This window comes from Pezoporus wallicus, unplaced genomic scaffold (assembly GCF_028554395.1).
Source record: "Pezoporus wallicus isolate ANWC-B61680 ecotype Strahan unplaced genomic scaffold, APGP_CSIRO_Pwel_v1 contig_6401, whole genome shotgun sequence".
NCBI lineage: Eukaryota > Metazoa > Chordata > Aves > Psittaciformes > Psittacidae > Pezoporus > Pezoporus wallicus.
Window position 1 is genome coordinate 1,152,842 of NW_026638608.1, and position 23,394 is coordinate 1,176,235.

The 23,394-nt window shown below is 49.0% G+C and overlaps 2 protein-coding genes across 4 annotated transcripts in view; one reads left to right on the forward strand and one right to left on the reverse strand.

Annotated features, from left to right (window-relative positions):
* Positions 1-21,993, reverse strand: part of GGT1 (gamma-glutamyltransferase 1) — a 61,751-nt gene extending 39,758 nt beyond the window's left edge. For 2 of the 3 annotated variants that reach the window (XM_057411405.1, XM_057411404.1), the window contains exons 1-3: positions 21,878-21,993; positions 19,888-19,992; positions 4,207-4,271 (exon numbers count right to left, since the gene is read on the reverse strand). The gene's annotated coding sequence lies outside the window, so the exon portion shown is untranslated. Of the gene's footprint in view, positions 1-4,206; positions 4,272-17,635; positions 17,780-19,887; positions 19,993-21,877 lie in introns of those variants that run through there. The other variant, XM_057411407.1, reaches the window with a different exon arrangement.
* Positions 1,593-22,984, forward strand: LRRC75B (leucine rich repeat containing 75B). The gene is made up of 4 exons (XM_057411410.1): positions 1,593-2,181; positions 6,866-6,994; positions 10,205-10,317; positions 21,120-22,984. The coding sequence occupies exons 1-4, from the start codon at positions 1,924-1,926 to the stop codon at positions 21,640-21,642; spliced, it is 1,023 nt and encodes a 340-aa protein (XP_057267393.1). The 5' UTR covers positions 1,593-1,923; the 3' UTR covers positions 21,643-22,984.
* The last annotated feature ends 410 nt before the right edge of the window (positions 22,985-23,394 follow it).

The following is a 23,394-nucleotide window of genomic DNA, read 5'->3' on the forward strand; positions in this document are numbered from 1 at the left end:
TTGTAGTGTCTCCAGTTGTAAAACACACAGACCAGAGAGAGCTGAACTGCTCCTGCAAGTGTTTGTTTATTAAGAGGATTTGATCTGTGGTAGGATATTTCAAACTGGCACTCACTTGGAAGTAGAAGGTGTCCTAGTACCAGTGCCATCCTCTGAGGCGCTTGCCTTGGTTCTCCCACTGCCTTGGAACAATGCACATGAGCTCATCCTTGCCTACGTGTAAACTGCAGATTATGTTTCCTTCTCCTGACTCTTGGAGATAAGGTATGAGACAATTAGCCATACAAAGCCATTCAGCTATTAAACCGACCCTTTGGTTACAAACCTTGCTGTTGCCGCTTCTCCCTTCAGCAGCACTCGCAGAACAGAGCAGGCAGAAGCACAAACCTAAGGCAGCCTGTCTAGTTGCCTCCGCTGACACCTTTACCCATCGCTCCAGCCAGTTATTGTCCTTCCCTTTGCTCCCAGTGACACTCCTGCAGCCATAATGCTGCACCCCAAACAAGTGATTTTCTCTTGACCCAGCCTCTTTCGAAGCTCTCTGACCAGATCCTTAAATCCTTACTCAGCATCTACTCCCTCCAAATGGAATTAGCCTGAGTCAGGCTCAGTGATATCTCAGCATCTGTCACGCTGATTTCTCTCTTGCAGGTTCTTAGATAGAGCAGGTCTGACCAAACATTGAGTAAAACACTAAGAAGGGCTGTCAGGATTTGGGCTGTCAGGATTTCGGCTGTCAGGATTAGAGACCCGCGTAAATGCTGTGACAAAACTGATGCGTTGGCCAGGCTGCTGTTAGAGTCCAGCCCCATTTTGTCCCTGACTCTTCAAGCCAGACTGAGGTCACCCATAGCGCATATGAAAGAGGCTGCAATGATGCAGAACACACACGTCTCCAGCCCCATTCACGGCTGAGGACTTCTGAGAAAGAAAATGAACCTTGCTGGCTCTGTACAGCAAAAAGCCACAGCCACCCCCATTCCCCCAAAGTGAAGACCCAATGACCACAAGAACAGATTCTACTGCATATGCATCAGATGCTACTTGTTTAAGGGATGCACAAGGCAGTAAGAACTTCAGGTTGTTTCCATAGCTGTGTGCCCTCACATTACAGCTATCACACACTCCTCCTCTGTGTGCAGGACTTACAGTCCATCATGGGCACCTATGGCTCCAGCTCCAGAGTAGGTCAGGCTGAGCCACCACGACTCAGTTGCCTGCAAAACCTCAGTAGTTTGAGGTGGAATTCGAGCGTTGTATTTTACCACCCTGTCGCATGGCAGTGATTTTAAACTTGCTGTGCACTGCTGGAGGAGGGAAGAATGCATAAGAGGAAAACACTTTTACCCACAGCAGGTAAGGAATAGTGCCAGCATCATACTACCACTTGGAGACAACGGGTGGTGGGCAAAATTCCTGCCACTTTGTTAAAAACCACCTCCTCTGGGTCCAACAGCAGACCAAGAGAAAACATAGCCCGCAGAAGAAGTCCTAGACAGATGGCGTGTTTTGAACCACTATTAATCTTGACAACCTTTTGCAGCATTCAACGAGTTTGCCTAGGGGAAAAAAAAACAAACCAAAACTCCCCAAAATGCCTGGATGCAAGGGGCGCTCCCGGCAGCATCCGCTTCTCTCCTTGTCTTTCCCACCGAGCGTTTCCCGGCACTGGAGGAGCCTTAGGGAGAAGAGGCAGCGAGGGCTGCCCAGCCGCTGGGGAGGCGGGTGCTGGGGCTGGGACCCGAGCAAATAAAATACCCCTTGGGCGTTGCTGCTCCGGGAGTGCCGGGGACTACCAGCGGGGAGCACGGGGAGCCGGGGCGGAGCCGCCCAGACCCCCCGCCTCCCCCGGCACCTCCCCCGGCCCACAGCCCCGTACCCGCCTGGCCCGAAGCACGACGGCATCGCGGTCGGAACGCGGCCATGGGCTCCCGCCTCAGCCGGCAGAGCAGCCTGGAAGAGGAGAGCACCGAGGAGCCCTGCGCCGGCAGGCTAGAGGGCGGCCGGGGCGACTTCCACCTCTCCTCCCTGCTCCTCCATCCACAGAAGCTGCCCGGGGTGCTGCGGAAAGCCTCGCCGGCGCCCTACGTGCGGCGGGTAGGGTGGCTGCGGGAGATCCAGGCCACCATCCGGGAGCACAAGCGGGAGCACGCCGTGCACATCCTCAGGCTGCTTCGCAAGGTAAATGCTGAGAGCGATGAGGGGCCCCGGCCGCCACCTCCGGGGCAGGGCGGGCAACAAAGGGCTGTGCGCGGCGCGGGCGGTGCCGGCCGGGCCGGGGTCTGCATAGCGGGGAGGGGAGCCGGGGTTTACAAGCTCCCCTCCTCGGCAGTGTGGGGTTTGCAGCTCCCCTCGGCGGGGCGGGGCGGGCTCTTTGTGCTGCCTTTCTCCGCTCCTCGCCCCGGCGGTGCGGGAGCTGCCTCGCTAGGTGCCCGCCGCAGCAGGCAGAAGCGGCTGCCGGAGGCGACACCCACCCGGCCCCCAGCCCGGCTCCCTGTCCGGGCGGAGGGGCTGGAGGATTCGGCTGCTGGCAGGAAAAGGGGGGTCCAAGCCTCAGCTGTGCCCATCCACACCCCTCAGTGCAAGTCGCTGGGTGCGCTCGGGATTGATGTCCTCCGGAGAAAAGCCAATGCCATCCCGCTGCCACCACATCCCATTGTGTCCAGCCAGCCAGGCTGGCCGAGATCTGTTTTTTGGGAGAGCCCAAAATGGGTTTGGAGAGGAAGAGGACCTCTGTGGCAGTCTTCACGGAGAGGAGAGGTAAAGGGGTCAGTGTATCAGTGGAAGCTTTTTTCTGTCTGCTACTATTCAGGAACAGAAAAGCCAGTGTGCAGACAGTGTGGTGCCAAACTGCTGCTGAGGACAGAGCCCTGCTGCTGGAACAGAGCCATCTACTCCATCGCTCAGTGCTACCACCACTTTCCAGGCAAACTCAGCTCCCCCAGCTGCAGGCAACTCTGCAGTCAGTAACACAGGGGATGAATCCTCCCTCTGATTTGGACATAAACCACCATCAGTTCTTAACTTTCATCTTTGTTAGATAATGACCTACATAATCTTGGGAACATACTCAGTTTCTCACCATAGTGGCAAGTAATCTTTGGGCTACTCGGGGAGTGTACTGAAGCAGGACTGGCTTGCTGGGATGCTTGCAGCCATATTACCGGCTGCAGGGAGCTGCATTAGCAGCCCTCCCTGCTCTGAACATCCTGGGCTTTGCAACACATCCAACAATGGTGGTCAGTGTTCCCAAGCAGGTTGCACATTTAGAAGTAAGAACTTACAGGACCAAAACCTATATCTCTACTTTTCCTGTTCACTGCCTTAGCATTCACATGAGGATTGCCACCAGCTCAACTCTGTTCTTGCCATACATGTAGACAGATAAAGCCTGTACCGGGGTGGCAGAAAAAGGTGGAATAACATTTCAAAGGCAGTTTGGAGAGGCACCATTACAAGAAGCTTCTGAAGAGAGAGGCAACCACTCACTTCATGAATGCAGCAATGTAACATGAACAGACTTTTGTAGAGTATGCATGAGGCCAGAACTACAGAATGTTATTTTCTATAGTGCTCAGCACCTCTCCTTGAGACTGAAGCACTGAAATCCTCCACAGGCCTTGGAGGTCTCCAGAAGATCCAATTGTGAACAGCCAGGGTTTGAATGCTAAGTCACAGGGCCATCTGGCATGGAGGGTCATTTCTAAGCCCTCCTTTCAGGACCAGTTAAACACTCAGCGCATCTGCACTGAGAATCATCATGTCCTGAACATCAGATTTTGTCCACTGCCTTTCCAGTTCCTCTTGTTATTCCTGGTCCCCATCTCTGCCTGCCCATGTTGGAACAGTGACCCTCTGTTCATCTGCTCATGACGGAGCAGTGAGACTTGTATCCTGTAGTCACAACACAGTGAGATGGGAATCCATCCAACACTGCCCCAAAGACACTGGTTCATTGTGTGCTCAGATATTTCAGAGGCACAAAGCTACACCACTAATACACACCACAACCTTCAACAACTAAACACAACTGTCAGCCAGTCTGGGGTCAAGTAACCAGAACAGTCCTCTTCATATGTCCAGCATCAGCTTAGAGGGTACTACGATCAGCCTTTTTTCCCATTTACAAATTTACCTCGTTCCCCAGCTAAATTCATTCCTTAGCTTGGTCCCCAAGCATGTCCTTCCTTACACAGACTGGCCTACCTTGGCAGTAAGATGCTCTAAGGAGTCGCGGATTAATGTGTCCCAGGTAAGAGTCTGTTTGTAACCTGTAAAAAGAAAGAGATACCTTGTTTAGTGGACAGTGATATTTAACACCATACCTCACCATGTGCCTTGGGCAGGGTACAGACACCCCAGAGAAGGCAGAGCAATGGTGAGACCAGAATCACAGCCTCCTCAGGTTGCTCTGCAGGCATGCTCAGCCAGACCAGAGCTCACGGGCTGCTGGTGTGTGCCTCCTGCTGCAGGCAGCCTGCTGCTCCCAGCAGAGAGAGACCTTGTCCAGCCCTGCAGATGTACCCTGCAGGGTGTAATTGTATCTGCTAGTGGGTTTTGACCTGTGTCTGCAGACCCCAAAGGGCTGTGGACTGCTCTAGGATGTGAGGAGGGTGTAATAAGGTAAAGCAAGCCAGGCAGAAGCAGATCCACTAACACAGATGCAAGGTCCCACCATTTTAGAGGACTGCACTGAGAATAACCACAGACCATAGGTATACACTCAGGTACACTTCCTTTGTACAGGAACGCTTGGACAACTCACTGCACATCACCTTACCAGTCTCAGAAATAACCACTTGCAAAAGGCAGCCCGGATTTCTGCTGGTCTAAATGGACATCACTGAGCTGAAGCCAGGGGAGACAATGGATTTACACCAGTACAAAGTCTGGTACAATCCAATATCCCTGCACCCAGACAATGGCCAAGTATAATTTTTAAGATAACAGCACTAAGCAAACTGATCTGGCAAGACTTACAATATTCTGCTGTCTGCAGCCATCCTTTATGTGGTTTAAAATTTTCCAAGAAATGATAGAGGGAAGGAGGGAGGGAAGTAAGTAAAATGAACCAGAAAACATCCCAGGGCTAAGAATTTATGGACTATCAACATGAAGTGAATATTTACAGCTATATTACATATAAAGCCCTTGCAGGCAGGATTTATAATGGGAATGCAAATTCATCTTAATAGTATAGCTCCAACTGGGGGAGTTTAATTACTGCTCTGACATCCACTGCTGCATGCCCAGCCATGCCATCCACTCGGCAGCTTGCTTCATCTGCGCATATTACACTTGGCGTAGGAGGCTCCATTTCCCTGAAGCCTTATGGTTAAGGGAGACATTGGCATGGTGCCTTGGTATGCTCCTGGCCCACATCCAGCTGTGTCTGGCTGGCTGTCTTTCGGGACTGATCCACTGCTTGGGTTCCTTGCTTGCTTATGGGTGTCATCTGTGTACACACAGTAACAGGGCTGTAAAGCATTTGATTTATCATCCCTTTCTCCACTAGATCTGTAGCCAGGGTCTCTCCTGTACTGTGCTCTCTGCTCAATCCAGGCAGGAGAGAGTAGGTACAACACTGGCTGTAATTGCTGCTTAGGGTTAAGATCCCACACCTCTGCTAGCTATGGCTCTGTCCCTGCTGCTGATGGATGTGTGTACACCCAGCTGGTTTTTTTCTGTCTCTCTTCTTCCCTTTTTTCCCTGAGCTCTCACAGCACCTTTCACTGGTGGTGCACACATTCCGTGGAGCAGCGCGAACATATGGGGCACCCATTTGCTTATTCATTTCTCCTGGCAGCAGCATACAGAATGTGCATAGGACTTGTTTCATTCCTCAGCTGAGCCTTCCTTGTCAATTGAATCTAATTCACCACTGTCCCTATTAGGGAGCTCCTTTGTTCTACATTCCTAATCCTGGGTTATTCTTTTTCTGTCCTTGAGGTATTTTCAGTGTGTGTGGTCTCTCTTTACCGGATGCCCTTTTTTATTTTCACAGCCCTGTGTGGCATCTCCTGATTGGAAGTAACCGTGCCATGTCTTAGATCTTAGCTTTCCGTTAGGAAGAAACAGCTTAGTTCTCTGCAGTATCACCCATCTGATTCCCCTCAGAGGCTTTTTTGTTCCCAAGGATGCTGAGGGTTCTTCCAGCGAGTCCAAAGGTGCCTCGTACTCGAAGTCCATGCAGGTTAGTTGCATGGACTACAGATATTCCCCCAGCTCACTCTGTGAAAGACAAGAAGAGGACTCTCCATGACTGTCATGGTAGAGTTACCTATAAATTTACCATTACACCCAAAAGGCAATACTGGCAGTGTTAGCACTTAGTGAGAAATTCAAAGGACAGCTAAACTCATATTGATGGGCAGGAAGGACTTCTGCTCTGCCAGCCATGACCAGGGCATATGGCAACATCTAAATACCTGAGAAAGGTTTGATTCTTCCTGGAAAGCTGAGATTGGAGAGGCATTTTTAGAGCGAGCCTTCCTGCACAGCTTCTTCAGCAGATTCACACATACAGGCTGACAAAGCCGTGAGCTTCTCTGGAGCTAATTCTCTCTGGGCTCCAGCCAGCCTGGGAATGATACCACTCTCACCTTCCTATGGTAAGTGAAAACAAGGTGCTCAGTCCATAGGCTGACTAGCTGAACTTAACACTCCATCTCATTCAGCTCTTTGGCTGTCCACATTCCCCATCACAGTGATGCTGAGTCAGACACAGCTGCTTCACCTTTGTTGGATAGTTTCCTGCATTGAACAACCAGCTGGCACCTCATCACATTTACTTTCTGGTTTCAAAACACCTCATGATTATAGCTTCAAGGAAGCCCATGTATCTGACTGACTGTTTTTCCTGTAGGACCTGGGACTGGAAGGAACATTTCTCAATGAAGTGCTCTACAAAAACGCAACTTTCCTCAATTTGGTGGATCCCATCTCCCACGATTTGCTGATGAGCCTCGCTAGAGATCTGCAGTGTCCCAAAAAGGTGAACCCTTGCCCCAGCCCAGTGAATACTTTGCAACATAGCACTGATGCAAAGAGAGCCCTAATACAGTGGTGGGTGATGGGTAGTGCTCTGTAGTCTTTCAGAACCAGCCAGTGTATGCCCTTGGAGTGGTAGCATATAGATTACATATAGATACAGCATAGACTGTGATATATGTTTCCGTAGAAATGAGTTAAAACTACCTCAGAACATGAACACAACTGAAGGAAGGGGTGGTTATGTGCACAGAAATCACTATTTTTGTGCCAATAGTAAACTTGATGACAGGGTACAGGCCAGATAAAAATGTATGGGGTGGATAGTGGTGCCATATTGACTGGGACACAGCAGAGGTTCCAAGCAGCTAGCTTATAGGGGGGGCTTAGGGGGCTGCAGAGAGGAACAGAGATCTCTGTGCACCTCTGCCCAGACTGGTACCTCTGCAGGAGAAGAACCTCTCTCTTGCCAGGCCCTTTGCTATATGTAACTGCCCTTGCCCAGCATTACCTCCCTGCTATAACCTTCCAGATCCCTAACAGCAGTGCTGTAGGAATACATTACAACTCAGGGTCCAACAAGCAAATGTATTAGTGCACAGTATCCCTGCACTGCTTCGGCACATTCCTTCAGAGACTGAGGAGAACAGAGGTAGGGCTGGGTGTAGACAAACATCACGGATACACAGTCCCACTGCAGTACCAGTATCTTTTTGTTAACCAATTTTGTTTTGTAACACCAGTAACTTCTGTTACTCTTTGCCACCACAAACACTTGGATTTGCAATACACCCATTTACTCATCAGACTTGGCAAGTGTCATGTTTGCTTTATAAGGAGAGCAATAGAGTGAATTTCTTTATTCAAAGAGATATTACTTACACAAAGCTCAGAGCAAACAGCAGGGCCCTAGGGAATACATTGGATGCTTGCTGTAGATTACTGGCACTTCTAACCTTGTTCTGTCATCTCCTGAGGCTCTCATAACAATTAACCTGTCAGGTGTCAGTAGACAAAGTACATTTAGGCAAAGTTCAATTCTCATAACTGGGCTGTGATGCAGCCTGAATAAGATCTTTTAAAGTGTAGTTTTAGTGCAAATTTTATAAGCATCTAAAAAGGAAGGGGGTGGGTTCCAGCAGCACCTCTTAATCATACTTCACTTGACCTCACCTCCAGCTGTTGTACCAGACCATCTCCAACCTCATACTGTGCAGAGCCCTTCAGGGGAGGCAGCACGAGGGAACATGACCTTACACAGGTACCTAGCAAATAACACACTACAGTTCTTACCTACCTGCATATACTTCTCCTCCTCTATTTTCCATGTATTATGTGACAAATGTACCATTATATAGATAAGATTTTCCCCAATCTTAAGGAAAATGTTGAATACCTGAGCTGACCCTCAAAATCAACAGGAGGGCTGGAGACACTCAGTAAGTACCCTACAGCACCAGCACAAACACCAGCAGTCCATGTCCCCTCTCTCTGACCCTGGCTGAGCATCTGGTGGGTGTAAATGCATTACAGGCAAGCAGGCTGAGTGCAATTCCCAGTCTGTCAGTGGAAATTAAATCAATGAGGACATGGGAAAGAACAGGAGGGTAATTCTCAGCTGTGAGCCAACAAATGCTTGCAGAGCATTGTGCCAGCTTCTGCGCTGAAGCCTGCCGTGCACGTGCACCCACTTGGAAAGGTTTGTTGTTTTGGTGACAGCAGGGTGCCACTTGCAGTCTTGCCAGCATTGTAGTAGCCTAAGACAAGGCACCTAACACAAGGGCATGGGCCAGTCCTTGTGGGGTTCCTAGGGGACCTGTGACAGGGATGAAGGAGCACTCAGCAGAGCACTTAGGCTGGGATCCCTCTCCAGTTGGCACAGCACAACAGCCACATGCTGGCAGCGCATCCCTGGAGAGTTGAGCTGATTCAGTGACTGCTGAGGAAAGCCACAGTGCAGCCGCTGGCCCACGGCACAGCACTGTAACCACTTGCCATAAAGAATGAATTAGCATATTCCCCTACAGCTTTACTATGTGTTTACCTACCAAATCCCTAAATGCACATGTTGCACAACAGCTGGAGGGCTGAGGAATGGGAATGCAGGTGTTTGCCAGCATTTGGAAAATATGATAAAGAGGGCAGAATTCCCAGCCTTCAGCAGCTGCCATTTGCCATTCTGCTTCACCAGAGGAAGAGAGGTGCTGTTCAAAGTCATGGCAATAGAGAATACATGCAAAAATAAACTCAGGAAGGTATCAATCATCTTGGTGCCATCTTTTTCTGAGGAGTTACTACTGCAGGGGCTGGAGGAAACTGCTGGCATTAGGAAGCGCCCAAACTCAAACCTCCAGGAGCAGAATGAACACAAGGATGTAAGATGGAGTATGGGGTACTCACTGATCCCTTGTCCTGCTATCTCCCAGCTGGAACATAGGGGGGAACAAAGTCAGGGTGCTGCTGCAGGTGGAGCAGGGATATCCCAGGGCACATCTCTCCCAGCAAGCAACACCTCAGAAACAGGGCAAGGTGCTGAATGCTAAACTTTCCATATCAGGGTAACAGATAAGTCAGTCCAAAGACAGTTTGTAGTGAGAGTTTGGGAAGCGTGGCAACAAGGGTCATTAAGAGTAATTTAGCAGAGTCCTGTACCACATTGTTGGCAGCTTGTCTGCACAGCTGGGGACAAGTGCTGCTGAGGATACAGCAGTGAGGAGCTGAGACACCCCTGCTGTCCCTGCACTAGGCTTTCAACAGCAGTGGAGGTCTTCTGGAGAAACGGTGTAGGGGGTCCCTGCACAGAGCCCCTCACACTGTCAGCCACCTCTGCCCCCCTGGGTGTTGCCTGGCCTAGAGTGAGACTCCCTGCCACAGCTCTAGAAAATAACCCCTCTTCTGAGCTGCACTTGCTCCTGGGTAGGCTGTGAAAGTGTAGCCCCACTTTGGGCAAGGACATATTTGGATGGGCTGGGGTCCTTCCTGGCAGTGCACAGCTCTTGCTGCTCCTCCCCACCTCAGGAGGAGTTGGCATGTAGCAGAGGCACCTCAGGCCTTCTCTCCACTCCTCTTTCATCCTTTCTCTTCATCTCCTCCCTTATATACATACACCTGCTCCACTACCACCTCTGCTCCTTTCCCATCTTCCTCTGTTTTCCCCCTTGCCTCCTCTTCTTCTGTGGTGCACACAGAGTCTAAGCTGTCCCTTTGCTTTCAGGAATATGACCCCTGGAAATCCTCAGACAGGATCTGCAGGCAGCTGATTTACCACCTAACCCCCCACTCGAAATGGCACCGGCACGGCATGCCCCGAAGGAAGTCCCAAGTGTGGTAAGCAGCATGGCAGGGATACTGTGGATGGGCACGGAGGGGGATCTGCCAGGAGAAACTGCTGAAGCCCAGCACCATCCCAGTCTGCCACTGGGATGCCACTGGCCTTCTCAGAGAAAGGTAGGGCTGAAAACCTGCATGGCAGCCACTGCTGAGTTTCTTAGAAAGCCTCAGGCAAGCAGCACAGGGTCAGAACCAACACCCCTCTCCTTGGCCTGGCTTGCTATTTACTCCTTTTTATATAGTCTTACAGTTCTTCAACCTCTCCCAAGTGCATCAAAATCAATCTCATTGACTGCAAAGTGCAGACAACCTTCCTGGCAGGGCTTGCAGGGTGTTTGGCCCCCAGCTCTGCATCCCACTTTGTCCTTGTTTATCCCAGCAAAACTTCCCAGCCTGTAGGGAAGATCTCCCATTAAAAGGCACTACCACAAGCTGATCACCCCACTGTGGGGTGGCTGGCAGAGAGGTGACCATCTTTACTTACCTTGCATTTCTCTGCCAGGACTAGAAGGACCCGAGATGGTGTAGAACCTCAAGTACGGGGAACCCAACTCAAAGTACAATGGCCACTGACAGCTACTGGCTGGCAACTGCTTTCCACTACTACAAACATATCAAGACACCCACACTTCTCTCCTTGCAACTTGATGGATTTTTCTAACCAGATAAAGAGCAATCCCTACTTCTTTTAAATCCACCCCTTCTTTCCTAATTTTCTTCAAGCAAAGCCTGTTCTGGTGACACAGGTCACCACTGCTGAAGAAAAGACAGACAAATTACTAAGAAAAGAGGTCATGTCAGTCCCACTAGCTTCTCAGGAATAAATGCAGGACTGGATAAAAAAAGTGCAAAATTGGAAGCACTCCAAGAATGGCCTTGGGCTTTTCTGAGACTGTCAGTCTTTGATGCGTGTACCAGCAACTTAAAATCCCCCATGGAACTGCCCCATCATACCTTTCATTCTGACTCAGAGGCAGCTCCCCAGTGCATCTTAAGGAATAAAATCCCTAATATCATGTGTGTGATATGAATGGCTATCTGCCATTCATACCTGTAGCCCCATTTTACCACTGTGAGTTTCAATGCTCTCAATCCCAGCACTCCACAGGGCAGGAGTGTTCATGCTGGTTTGCAGGTGGGAACCACAGCACAGAACAAGACCAAGGGACCAGAGATGAGAGAGTCCTTTTCCAGATCCACTCAGATGACATTTTCCCTATGGGATCCTACAGAGCACTAGAGATGCAGGATATAGACAGTAGATCAGACCTCAACCCCATCCATGTCCAAGATAGAGAGACTTAAAGATAAGAAGCGCTGAAAATACGTAGAACTCTGTAGAGGGTGGCTGTCTCAATGCCGTGCTGAAACTCGGCCCCCTTCTGTTTTTCAAAGTCAGAAGTTCCTCCCTGCTGCTGCTAACTCAACCCTCTGCCTATGTACTCCCCTTTGCAGAATAAACCTCTCTTCCAGTTGGACTCCAGGATGGAGAGTCCAACTGGAGATGTTCCCTGATTGCACAGTCCAGAGGAATGCGTGCTGCAAACTCATCACTTACTAACACCACAGAGAGGAGGTCTGTGGCCAGAGAACGAGCTCTGGACCCCATGAGCCCAAATCCCACACAGAAGGGTCAAGCCAAAAGGTACAGGGCATTGGCCAGAAACAGAGCATCTGTGAGCATAAGCAGAAAGAGGGCAGCAAGACAATATGCAGTGGAGGGAAATAATAGGTCTAAAGTGGGCAGCCCTGCCTGGCAGTAAGGCTCAGCTGCACAGTGTTACATAAAGCACAAAATAATTGTGATTAAATATTAAACAGCAGAGCTTTACTTTTAAGAGTGGAGAGGAGCTGTCTTGCAGCAAAAGTTCCTGCAGAGCTGATACCCAAGGCTGCTGCAAGAAAATGGATGTTGTCAGTAGCAGGAAGGCAAGAAATAGCTGCTTCATTCGGAGATGCAAGCACCTGCTTTTGTCCAGACAGGCTGTTTTAACCTTATCCAAATACTCTGCTTCCATCTATCTGCTAGTGGGAATATTTTACTACAGTGTCTGTCTCTGAAGCCCATGCCCCTGGCTTGCACCCTTCCTGCCATCAAGGTCCTGCAAAAAGTATGGGTGTAGCAGTAATACTTTGATGGCATTTCTAAAATCTAGTGGGCATTTGGGACCACAGGGAGGAGTCAGTACATGGAGACTACACTGAGGAACTGAATTCATTTTCCTCTTGCTTTTGTGGTCCCCTGGGCTTTGGCTTCTGGCTTTCACTGAGCTGATGGAGGACCCCCTTGTTCTCTTCTGAAATGTGATTTCTGCTTTCTGGCAGCATGTTAGATGGGCCCAGGAGATAATTAATAAGAGAGCTTCCAGCATCTGCCAGGTTCTAATTACATTTGGGCTCTTATGGAGATGTGGTATGGGAGATGAAAAGGACCTGCAATACTGGGACCAGATCACCAGATGTTCCTCCCCACTGCCAAATAGCAAACCAGCAGGTCAGAAGCAAACTAACTGTAGTTACATCCCCATGTCTTCTCAGTGGGACCCAAAGCATCCAGCAAGTAGAAACCTGAGCCACCCATGTACTAATAAAGAAGAAATAATAAGGTACATCAAGCTCTCCTGTTCTGATATACAGGCCAGAAGCAGAGTCTATACAGAAACATAGAAGGAGAAAGCTTATGGCAGCACAGTGAACTCTGCAACAGTAGAAGAGATCCAGCCCAGGCTGTGTCTATTTTCTCTGCCTGTTTAAACTGTCAAAGGTGATGCTGGGAGGCAGTTTGCTCTCTGTATCTGTGCCTCTGGGTTCTTGGCAGTAGCTGTCTGCCTTGTACAGTGAAGGGTTAGCAGCGTCCCAGCTGTGCAGTCACCCAAAGAGACTATTTCAGCTGCCCAGATGATGCCCAGAAAGCTTGCCATACTGAAAGCAAGGGCTTAATTCTCCTTTGCTGCAAAATCCTGTCTCAGGTCTGCAGCTTCCAGCCAACAGCAACATCTCACTTGCAGCTGACCTTATTGGGTTGGCTGCCTAACCAAAAAGAGAAGGTGAGATCTTGGGGGATTTAAAATTAAAACCAGAGAAACTGGAGGATCAGATTTCACAGAAGGGACCAGCACAACTTTGCTGCACAGTTTTCAGTCACTTACATCCTCCTGGGAATTCAGTTTTAGCACCATTTTACAGTTGTATAGATCACTCACACTTAATGAGCAGAATTCATCCTAGAGTGTTGTATAACTCCATCTTCACTTCCTTATTAAATGGACATTCATCTTCACTTCCTTATTAAATGGACATTTATAGTGTAAAGAGTAATGGATGAAGAAATGCTGCTCTACACACATGAGCTTTCTAGGCTATCAGCACCACTTCTGGGGAATTTTGACAGATGCAGGATTTTTTTTATGGTAATTCTGTTTTCAGAAGTTGAGACCTTCTGCAAAGCTAAATTAAGGAAAACCGTACGTGCTTGTGCAAGTGCCACCATCTGTCTCCAGAACAGGGCTAGACCCAGAAGGTGTATTACTTTCTGAGGGCAAGAGACACTGGACTGCAATTCAGAGTGGAAGGGTATCAAGTGAAGACAGTCTTTGCTTGGAGAGCTGGATCACAGCCTAGCACTGCAACCAAGCTGTGGATTACAACTGAGCTGCCTTGGCAAAAGTCATGTCAGGGAACCTCAATGGATCTTCCACTTGCCTCATCCCCAGAGCTGGCTACTTCAGTGTAACTACTTCCTTTCTTAAGTGCAAGGATCAAACCTGAATATACAGTAAACACAAGATGATCTTTACAATCAGGATGTTCCTGGCACAGAAAACAACCAACAGATTTTCCACACAGTGACTGGTTCTGGAAAAGGAAAGGCAGCTGTGTGTATGGACTTAGTAACTCCCAAACTGCACGCATCTGGGCTTTCTGTTTCACAAGTCTCACCACAATTTTACTTTGCCCATCTGAGTGATTCTTGGCTTGGCTAATCCAAAGCTGGGTGGAGAACCAAGTATCCCTCCTGGGCTCATTGCTCCATTTCTCAATTATTAATGCACATTGTGCAGACATTGTGGTATTAGATGCACTTTTAAAATGCAATGAAAACAGTTGTGTCTAGAAGACTGCAAGGAAATAGCTTTAAATGGCTTTGGATCTTTTTTTTCTTGAGAACATCACTCAGGGCTGTAGATAACAGCTCTGGCAGATTAAATCCCAGCCTTTACATGGCATGAGATGAATATTAACTACAGCTTGATGTCACCCTTATGCAACAGGGTAAACAGGCCCCATCATTCCTACTTCAGAGATAGGAAGCCAAGTTAGAGAATACAGTCAGTAAACTAAAACCACATGGTAATAGTCATATGGGAGTACAGGAACTACCCCACACAATGTTTTCAAGAGACTGCTGCTCACAGAGAGGTTATCTGGACAGAGATGAGCTGGTGAATAAGTTATGGAAAGGCAGGAACTGTCCCCTCATCTTACAGTGCAGTCCCAAACAGTATGCATGATCAGGGTTCCCAGCAGCATTGAGAGACAGGTACATCTGCAGTGGCTGTTGGAGATGGTAGAAAGGGTCATCCAGCAGCTTGACACTGCCCTGTTACAGGTCAGAAGAGAAAGTCCAATGCTGGCAAGCAGAAGCTGCAGGACAATATGACAGAAAGAGAGACAATGAGTGAAGCAGTGGAGGCTGGTGGGCAGATGGCAGTTAAAAGGAATCAGCAGAGACCTTGTGCCTTCATGACTTTTACACGGTTGAAGATCTGACAAAGACATAGGCCAATATAAGACATTTACAGTGAGGAGGCAGCATTATTTGCTGTGTTGCTAGGACAGACCTAAAAAAAGAGGAGAAACAACCAGAGGTCTTGGATGGATCACATGGCAGCAGGAGGGAGGCCAAGGGTTCACAGCTCTCTTGAACACACCTTCAAGGACAGAGTGAAGATGACAGCAGAGCAAGGAAGAAGAGAGGTGTTCAGCTGTATCAACACCTACAGGTACCCATGTCCCACCCCAACTGCAGAGGGAGGGTGGTAGGAAAAAGGCTGCCTTTGCACTCCCTGCTCTCCACAGTGAGGGATTTCCCACAGTTGATCAAAAGAGCTTGGGGGCAAGAATGGAGATGTGATTGAGGAAGTCCCTTCTCGTGAAATGCTCATGGAGGTGGCCTATATGTGCACTGTCTCCATCTTCACAGAGGTGCTGGGCCCAGCCTCACCAGCTCAGGCTGGGTTAGTCTAGGTCAGTGCTTTTGAGACTTCACTTTCCTTTTTCATGTCTCACTAGAAGCAGCTAAAGCTAACCATGCACAGCAGCACCCTGTGCCACAGAGAAGCAAAGCAAGCAGATTATGCTAAGTAGGTGATTAAAAAGCCCAGAGTCCATCCCCTAAATCACTGCTCAAAGCAGAGGAGCCATCCAGACATGTCTGTCACTAGATTCTATGCAAGGAATTGCAGCCAAGACATACCAGACTCATGGCTAATTAGCCACTACTGGCAGTGTCTGTTAATGAAGATGGAGATTCTCAGTGATGGCAGTCTCTGGCAACAGAAAATTCTACATTTGGAGGCAAATCAAAAATAGGAGGAGGAGAGGGCTGGTAATTCCCCAGAGACAGGCAAGGAATTCTGGACATCCCTCATTACTGAAATCCAGTCTGACTCAACATTTCCTCCTAGCATCCCACCACAGCATGGAGACAAGGAAGTGAGGCTGGGACTCCATAAATCTGAACATCCTTGGCCTGAACATGTTCTTCCAAATCCCACAAAGCCAAAAAGAGGCAGCAGCCACTGCAGTGCTTGGCAAATCCCATCAGAGCAATGGTCAGGAGCTGTTACACCCCTTCCCTGTAGCCACCAAAGAATTTGGCTGATGAGCAAGCCATTGAAGGGATTCAGTGCTAATAAACAAATACAAGTGCCGAATCCTCAGCTTCCTGGACTCAAAGAAGGACTTGGAAGAGGGCCTAAGGGTTAAGTCCCTTAGGACAGGTCCTGGAAACAAATGACTAGCAACTAATTTCAGGTCTCCTCATTATTTCATCTCAAGACAGCTCTGAATTTGCTTATTTTAGCTGAGTTCCCAGGAGAAAGGAACAATGACTGATCCTTATGTGGAGAGAAGATTTATACCCCAGAAAAAAAGCCAATGGAGGCACAAGATTGTTTCATTCCTTTCCTGTTTCCAACCAAAGGAGAGCAAGCTTTATTCTGACATGTGCAGGTCCCTCAGAACCCTTGATCTCTGGGCTGGTCCTGGGTGGATCTTACACGGCCAGGCTCATGGTGCAGCCTGGGGACTGCTGAACGGTAGACTTGGCACCTAAGGAAGGGTGAAAGGAAGGCTGCTGGCCTGTCAGTGGGAGAAAGACCAGATCCCAAGAAGGGAGTTGGGAACAACACAAGAAAAAACTTGTTTCACAAGAGAAACAAGGAGACGTACACCAAGAAGGGCTCCCATCCCTCAGCAGTGCTGGACCAGGGTTGCAACCAGGAGGGTGGGCAGGCACTATCCCTCAGTGGATGCTTCATCTAGCTGCAGGCAGGCAGGAGGGGGCAGGTTGCTGATTATCCTTGCTTAAAGTTTCACAGAATTTCTCATTTGCAGCCATTTCTCCAGAATCTGAGGGAGCAGGGGGTTTGTTTCCTCTCTGAGCTTGTTGCAGATAATACAACACAGTCTGCTTCCCTGCAGCCAGGGTCCAGATCCTTGTTAGATGCAAATCCCCACAATTATAAATCTGCACACAGCACCAGCTGCAGTAGCATTAAGTTGCTGGCATCCAGCCTCCAGTACTTTGCAGTCCTCTGCCCACAAGTCCCATAGGCATCAAGACCCATGTCCTAAGTAGCTACCTTGTCCCACACAGGAAAAAAAGCTTCTGCAGCTGAAGCAGTCTTTAAGCCTACTTCACATGCAGTAGTTAGGGGATAATAGAGGATCCGTTTCCCTGGAAGTAAACCTGGCATTCTCTTAGCTGCTGCAGAAGTGTCTGATACTGGTGTCCTGTGTTGTGCACCCTCCCACCTCCCTTCTCCCCTGAGAAACAGAGCTTAACAGAGCTCCAAAAAAATACTAAGTGACAGATAATTCAGAGTAAAGCTTCTACCCACTTCTCCCTGTCCCTTTTCTGACAGCAGATATATCTACCTCTAAAGCAATAGAGGAGAATGAGTCGGCAGCTATTCTGTGCCCTGCCCTAGAGATAGTTTTTAGCTGCACCTCTTGGAGCTGCACGTAACCACCAAGGAGGTGAGAAGAGCTAGCATGCATGGGGCATCAGATCTCATGCTTCAGCACTTACCAGAGAGCTGAGGGCCTGGCTGCAGGATTAGGGGCTATGTTCACCAGGACGAGGCTTCTACAGACACATCCCTACAAGAGGCATTTTTACAGGCAAGAGAATAACTTAAACACAGAAGGAGCCTACAGTGCTGAGACAGGAGGCCCAGAGTCACCCTGGCAGGTACAGCAATGAGGGCAAAAGGAAGCAGCAAAAGCACAGGAAAGGAAAGAAAAACGAGCCAGCAAAGGAGAGAGGGCGGGCTCTGGCACAGGACAGGAGGGTTTAAGCACATTCAGCCAGGAACAGTCCAGTCTGGAGAATCAGTTATGGGAAGATAATTTGTCTGCTTGATTTAAGCCTCCCTGGAGTATTGGCTTCTTGCTGGAGAGAGCAGCAAGAGGTACCTGCTCTGGTCAGAGCATGATACATGACTTACTACTGCAGTGTCTGCATAGCAGCCAACTGGAGGGGGAGGCTTAACAGGCAGAGACAGACAAGCACATTGCTTTTGTCCTTCTGACATTTCCCCTCACGTATCACTGTCTGCATTCAGAGCCAAGTCACTCAAAATGGGACCCCGAGAGCCATTCAAACTTGCCCCCTGTTAAGAAAGCTGCTGCTGCACACGCAGCACGAAAACCGGCACCTGAATGCTGAGGCCCGGCAGAGGGAGCGGTGCTGGCTCAGACGTGCCCTCCAGTGGTCCCCACTCCAGCCTGGTTCCCATCCCCATATCAAACTGGGAGCACTAACGCTTTTTTCCTTGCAGCTTTGCAATAGGAAGGTTAGATGAGGCTTTGCACAGACTCAGACAAGGCTTGGGGCTGGAGGAGCCCTATGTTTATGTCTCCTTTGTGTGCTCCCCCCACCCAGGATCTGCCAATGGTTGACAGCACTGGGGCAGAGAAATTCCAGGAGCCATAGGCTGTGTTTGCACAAAACAGGCACTGAAGTCATTGCAGGCTTGCCTCTATGCTTGTTATCCTGTATTCCCCCAGACCTCCAAAAAAGTCTTACTCTACAGGCAAGAGAAGGCTTCCATCTCACCTTCTGCACCAGCCCCTACTGGATAGAGGGGACTATATCCCCTGTGCAGTCAGGCTTACATCAAGATTCATTTCTCCTTGCTTACTCTCACCAGTATGAATGCACATCTCCACTGTGCATTTGATGTTTGGTTTTGCTAGAAGTACTCCACATCAAACACCCAGATAAAACACCTAGAACAGCTAAAGGGATAACATTGTTCCAGGGGAGACTGAAGACCTCCAGCTCTGAGGACAGTCCCTGATAGAATTTATACAGTTTGAATCCTCTTTTGTGGTAGACTGTGCCACACCACTGCTAGTCCCTGGTGACAAACTATACCAAAAAAGCGCACATTTATTTACCAGGAGAGTTGACAAAATACAGCTCCAAGGCAGCCTAGGCTGATATCAAGCATCCCTTGATGTAGCAGGAACAGGGAGGCTAGTCTAGTGCCTTCCAGACTGCAGTATGCACAGTTCACAACTCCTGCTCTTATGGCAGCAGCTAAGAGAACTGCACTGCTGCAGTAATATTCTTCACAATCCTGTCTCTGGGGCCCTGATACTGGAGAGGTATCAAGTACCATCTCCAAATGAAGGCCCTTTGGAGAACGAATTTGTGTGATTTCAGATTAATATTTCACCAGTATATCAGTCTCTGCTGGACAGCACAGACAAGCACTGCTCCCCTTGCCCCTCCTGTGATTTACTGAGATGTAGTCTGGGTTATGTAAAGTGTAAACATTTAGTAAGTAATGTATAAGGCTCTTTTAAACCTTTAGGCCTGAATGTAAGTTATTTCATATTGTTACTACCTCTCTACAATTAAAGCTCATTAACTCAAATGCAAGTTTGCAGATACAGCCTGAGCCTTGCACACTGAATTCCTATGAGAAGCATAAGGGCATACAGAAGCAGCTTGAACAAAGTGCTGCTGAACCCAGGATAGGTATTTTTTGGCTTGAGAATTGACAGGACAGGCCACGAGGTCTTTGACCTCACACTCCTACAAGGAAGCACAGCTACAGGTTTGCCACTGTTGAATGTGTCCACAAAGGGCTGTTGCCTGCACTGATGCACATTTACTCACTTGCGTGACGTGCTCATAGGGGATTATTAAGGACTCAGATTTGCAGGATGCCATGAACTGCATGTGTAAAGCAAAGCTATAGAAGCATTGTCACATCCTCTCACAACTACAGCAGGGCCTGGCAACACTAGGGCTTGTAGGGACATTCTCACCTGCCACAGGAGCTCCTGCGGTGCTGCAGCCTCCTCCGAGGAAATTGCATGTCCCCGTGTACCCATTGCTTTCAGGGACTGGCTGTGCCACGGGTGTGCAGGACACTACGGAGAGCCAGATAGGAAGAGTGGGGACCTTCAAATTGGTGGTTAATTCTTAACCCACCCTGCTCCTCCCAAGCTCAACAAGGCACTTACAAACCCCACTGAGCACATGATTAGTGACACTGATTAATGGAAGGTCCTAATGAGGCTCCCATAACCTTAAAGCTAGATCTGCCTGAAAAGAGAGCAAAACTAGAATCATTTACACCAAGACATTAGGTTCTCCTGCAGCGTATCCCCACCAGCTCCTATGGCTCCACAGCTTCCACTTTCCACAGCACTCTCACAGTCCCACAGTCCATCATAAAACTCCACATCCCACTCCCCTTGCATACACAGCCCCATAGCACACCTTTGCCTTGTGCACATCTTACCTACCTCATCCTCACTCGACTTTGCCAGGCAGACAACAGAATAAATGGCTAAACCCCTCTCTCTAGATTTCTTTTAGCACTCCTATGTCCTCACAGCTGCAGCAGATCCCAGATGATTTGCTGACCACAGAGACCCAAATAGGCAGCCACTGGTGCTGCTTAATGACTAAGTGCTGTTTAGGAAGGCTTTTAAAGGGACATACAGTAAATCCACTCCTGGAGTGCAGTTTGCCTATAGATTGTTTTCCTGATAAAATACTCGTTTCTCAGCCTGTTAACACTGCTGTCCTCTACAGTAGCCCTGCAGCACAGTCTATTTGCCACAGACTTTGGCATTTACCTGGAGAGGTGGTGCACAAACAGCCCCCACACAGTGCAGACCAGTGCACCTTGAAAGTTTGCTTGCCTTGGTTATCTCTGCTTTCTATGCATGAGCATGTGGACATGTGCATACATGCCCATTGAAATGTGCCAGTGGGAGACTCTTTAGCATCCTGTGTTTAGCCAGTTCTCCAAAGTTTATGTGTTAAGTGCTGAGAATATACAGGAAAGCCCCAGGACACAGTCTGCCCTGAGGCATGGTACAAACCTTGCACCTGTTTCTCCAATGAACTCCATTAAACCTTTGCTTAATTTTCTAGCCCATGTTCTTAATGAGTTCCCCCCGTCCCAAGTGCTCTCTCCCCTGGGTGAGAGATGGATGAGAGTGTTCTCATTAATGATCTCTCTGTCTCTCCCCCTTTCCACCATTAGCCTGAAGACCAGCCTACAGAAGAAGGTGAGCCAGGACTCCATGGATTTGTCAGGGATCCCCCTGACCATGCGGGATGTCCACCGCATGGCCTACTACCTGCAGAACAATGGGGACCACCTCACCTCTGTGGACCTGAGCTTCACCGAGCTGAATGATGACATGGTGCGCCTGCTGCTGCCCTTCCTCTGGGCACTACCCAAGCTCACTCATCTTTCCCTCAATGGCAACCGACTGACGCGGGCGACCATGAAGGAGCTGACTGATACCATGAAGGACATGAACAAATTTCCTTGCCTAGCCTGGGTTGACCTTGGCAACAACGTGGACGTCTCTTCCATGCCGCAGCCATTGCTTGTGGGCCTGCGCAAGCGCCTCAGCCAGCAGACCACACTGCCTACCATCTACGAGGCGCTTGACTGCGACTCGGAGATCTCCAGCGGGCATGAGGGCAGCCAGCCAGAGGATGAAGCAGCCGGAAGCACCATGCCACGTGGTTTTTCTCAGCAGGGTTGCGAGAGGTGACTGGACAACAGGCCGGCACTGGCACACTGAAGCTGCCCCAAGAAGTCTTGAGTACAAATACCAAGCAGAGGGCCAGCTTTACCGGCTTCCTTTGGCTCTTTCCTCGCGCCTTCCCTGACATGTCCCCCCCACCTGCTGCGAGACAAAAGCCTGTCATCCCCCCACAACGTCCTCCACTCCCTCCCCTCACTGCAAAACCCATTGCCCATGTTCCAGAGAGGAAACAATGACTTACAGTGAACCTGGTCCCCAGGCAGGGTCTCACTGGAAGATGGGAAAAGACCTGTCGGAGTCAAGAATATCCTCCAGCAGCCATTGGGTTGAGGGATATGGATGGGGAGAACCTAAAACAGAAACAGGCTTGTAGTTTACTTCCTTTCTTCCTTTTCCTATGCACCTTGGAAACCTTGGGACCTGCAGCCTTGAGTGTGAAAGGAGGTAGCCCAAGAGCCTAGCTGTTGTGGAGCTTAGGTGAAGAGCTGAGAGGCTAGAGCTAGAGCCCAGCAGTGTGTCTCCCTCTTGTGTCTGGCTCCTTTTGTTTTGTTTTTTTCCTATTGTGTGTTTTGTATTAACCTCTGAACAAAGGGACTTGGTCAGAGACCATTGGATCGCATAGGCTGGGGCGGACACATGGCTTGGAATTGCAGCATCAGGATATTTGCTGTGTGACCGGGGTGAAAGGGAGGGGAAGGAGGTATGTGTTGGTGGGAGCATGGGGGATGGGATGAGTTGGGATGGGATGGGAGGAGGAGGGAGGAGAGGGAGTGGGAGCAGTCTCGTGGATTAGCAGGACTGGTTTCAAAACCTGTGCTTTTGTACTAAAATTACAAGTTCCAAGTGAAATGGAGGAAAAGCAGACAGCTAAGTGCGTAACTGTGGCACCAGAGGAGCAAGCAGTGAATATGCCAGAGGTGGGCACTTCTCAAATGAATGCGCAAAGCTTTGGCTCCTCATGGCATATTGCATACCTCAGACACGATGTGAGCAGCTGCATCACCATTTCCAATGCTGTCCAAACCCTAAACCACCGATGCAGTATTTTCAGTGTTTTCCACGCTGCTCATGCTCTATGTAAACATAATAAACAGTTCTCTTGGACATGAGCGTGAAGCACTACAGAGTCTGAGTATTTGGGTTGTTCACAGCAGCCCAGACTGCAAGAATACAGACCAGCAGTGATCCTACAGTGCTGAGCAGTGTGGGAGAGGAGCAGCAAGTGCCATTCACATTGGTAAGAGTGGTTCATCCCTCTAATGAAAGTGAAACGTCGCTATTCATTTGTGGTAGGCTGCCACCCTTAAGTGTTGCAAGGTGCTGATACAAATAAATTGATCACACTTCAGCTGGTAAGTCAAGTCCTCTCAGTTATCTGTCCCCACAGGAATTCAGAGAGCAGGTATGTTTCCGAAAGAGGGAAAAGTTAAAGAAATTAGACATATTAAAAAAAACCAAAACAACAACCAAACAACAAACATGTAAATCCTGGCCCTCTTAAATTAACAATGGTAACTTTGCCTACCTCTGCTGATTCTCTCTGGGAGTCTCAATACATGTAAGCAACTCTCATATACTAAGCCACACAAATCCACATGAAATAGACACACCTTTCATGCTCATTGCTGATTTTACAGATTCTGCAGGAAGAAAATCAGTGATATTTTTCAAGTGACTTATCCCCTTTGGACCAACAGTGTGAGGGCACTGGATAGTATCAGACAGGATCAACTACCAAAAGCCCCAGTAAATCCAGTC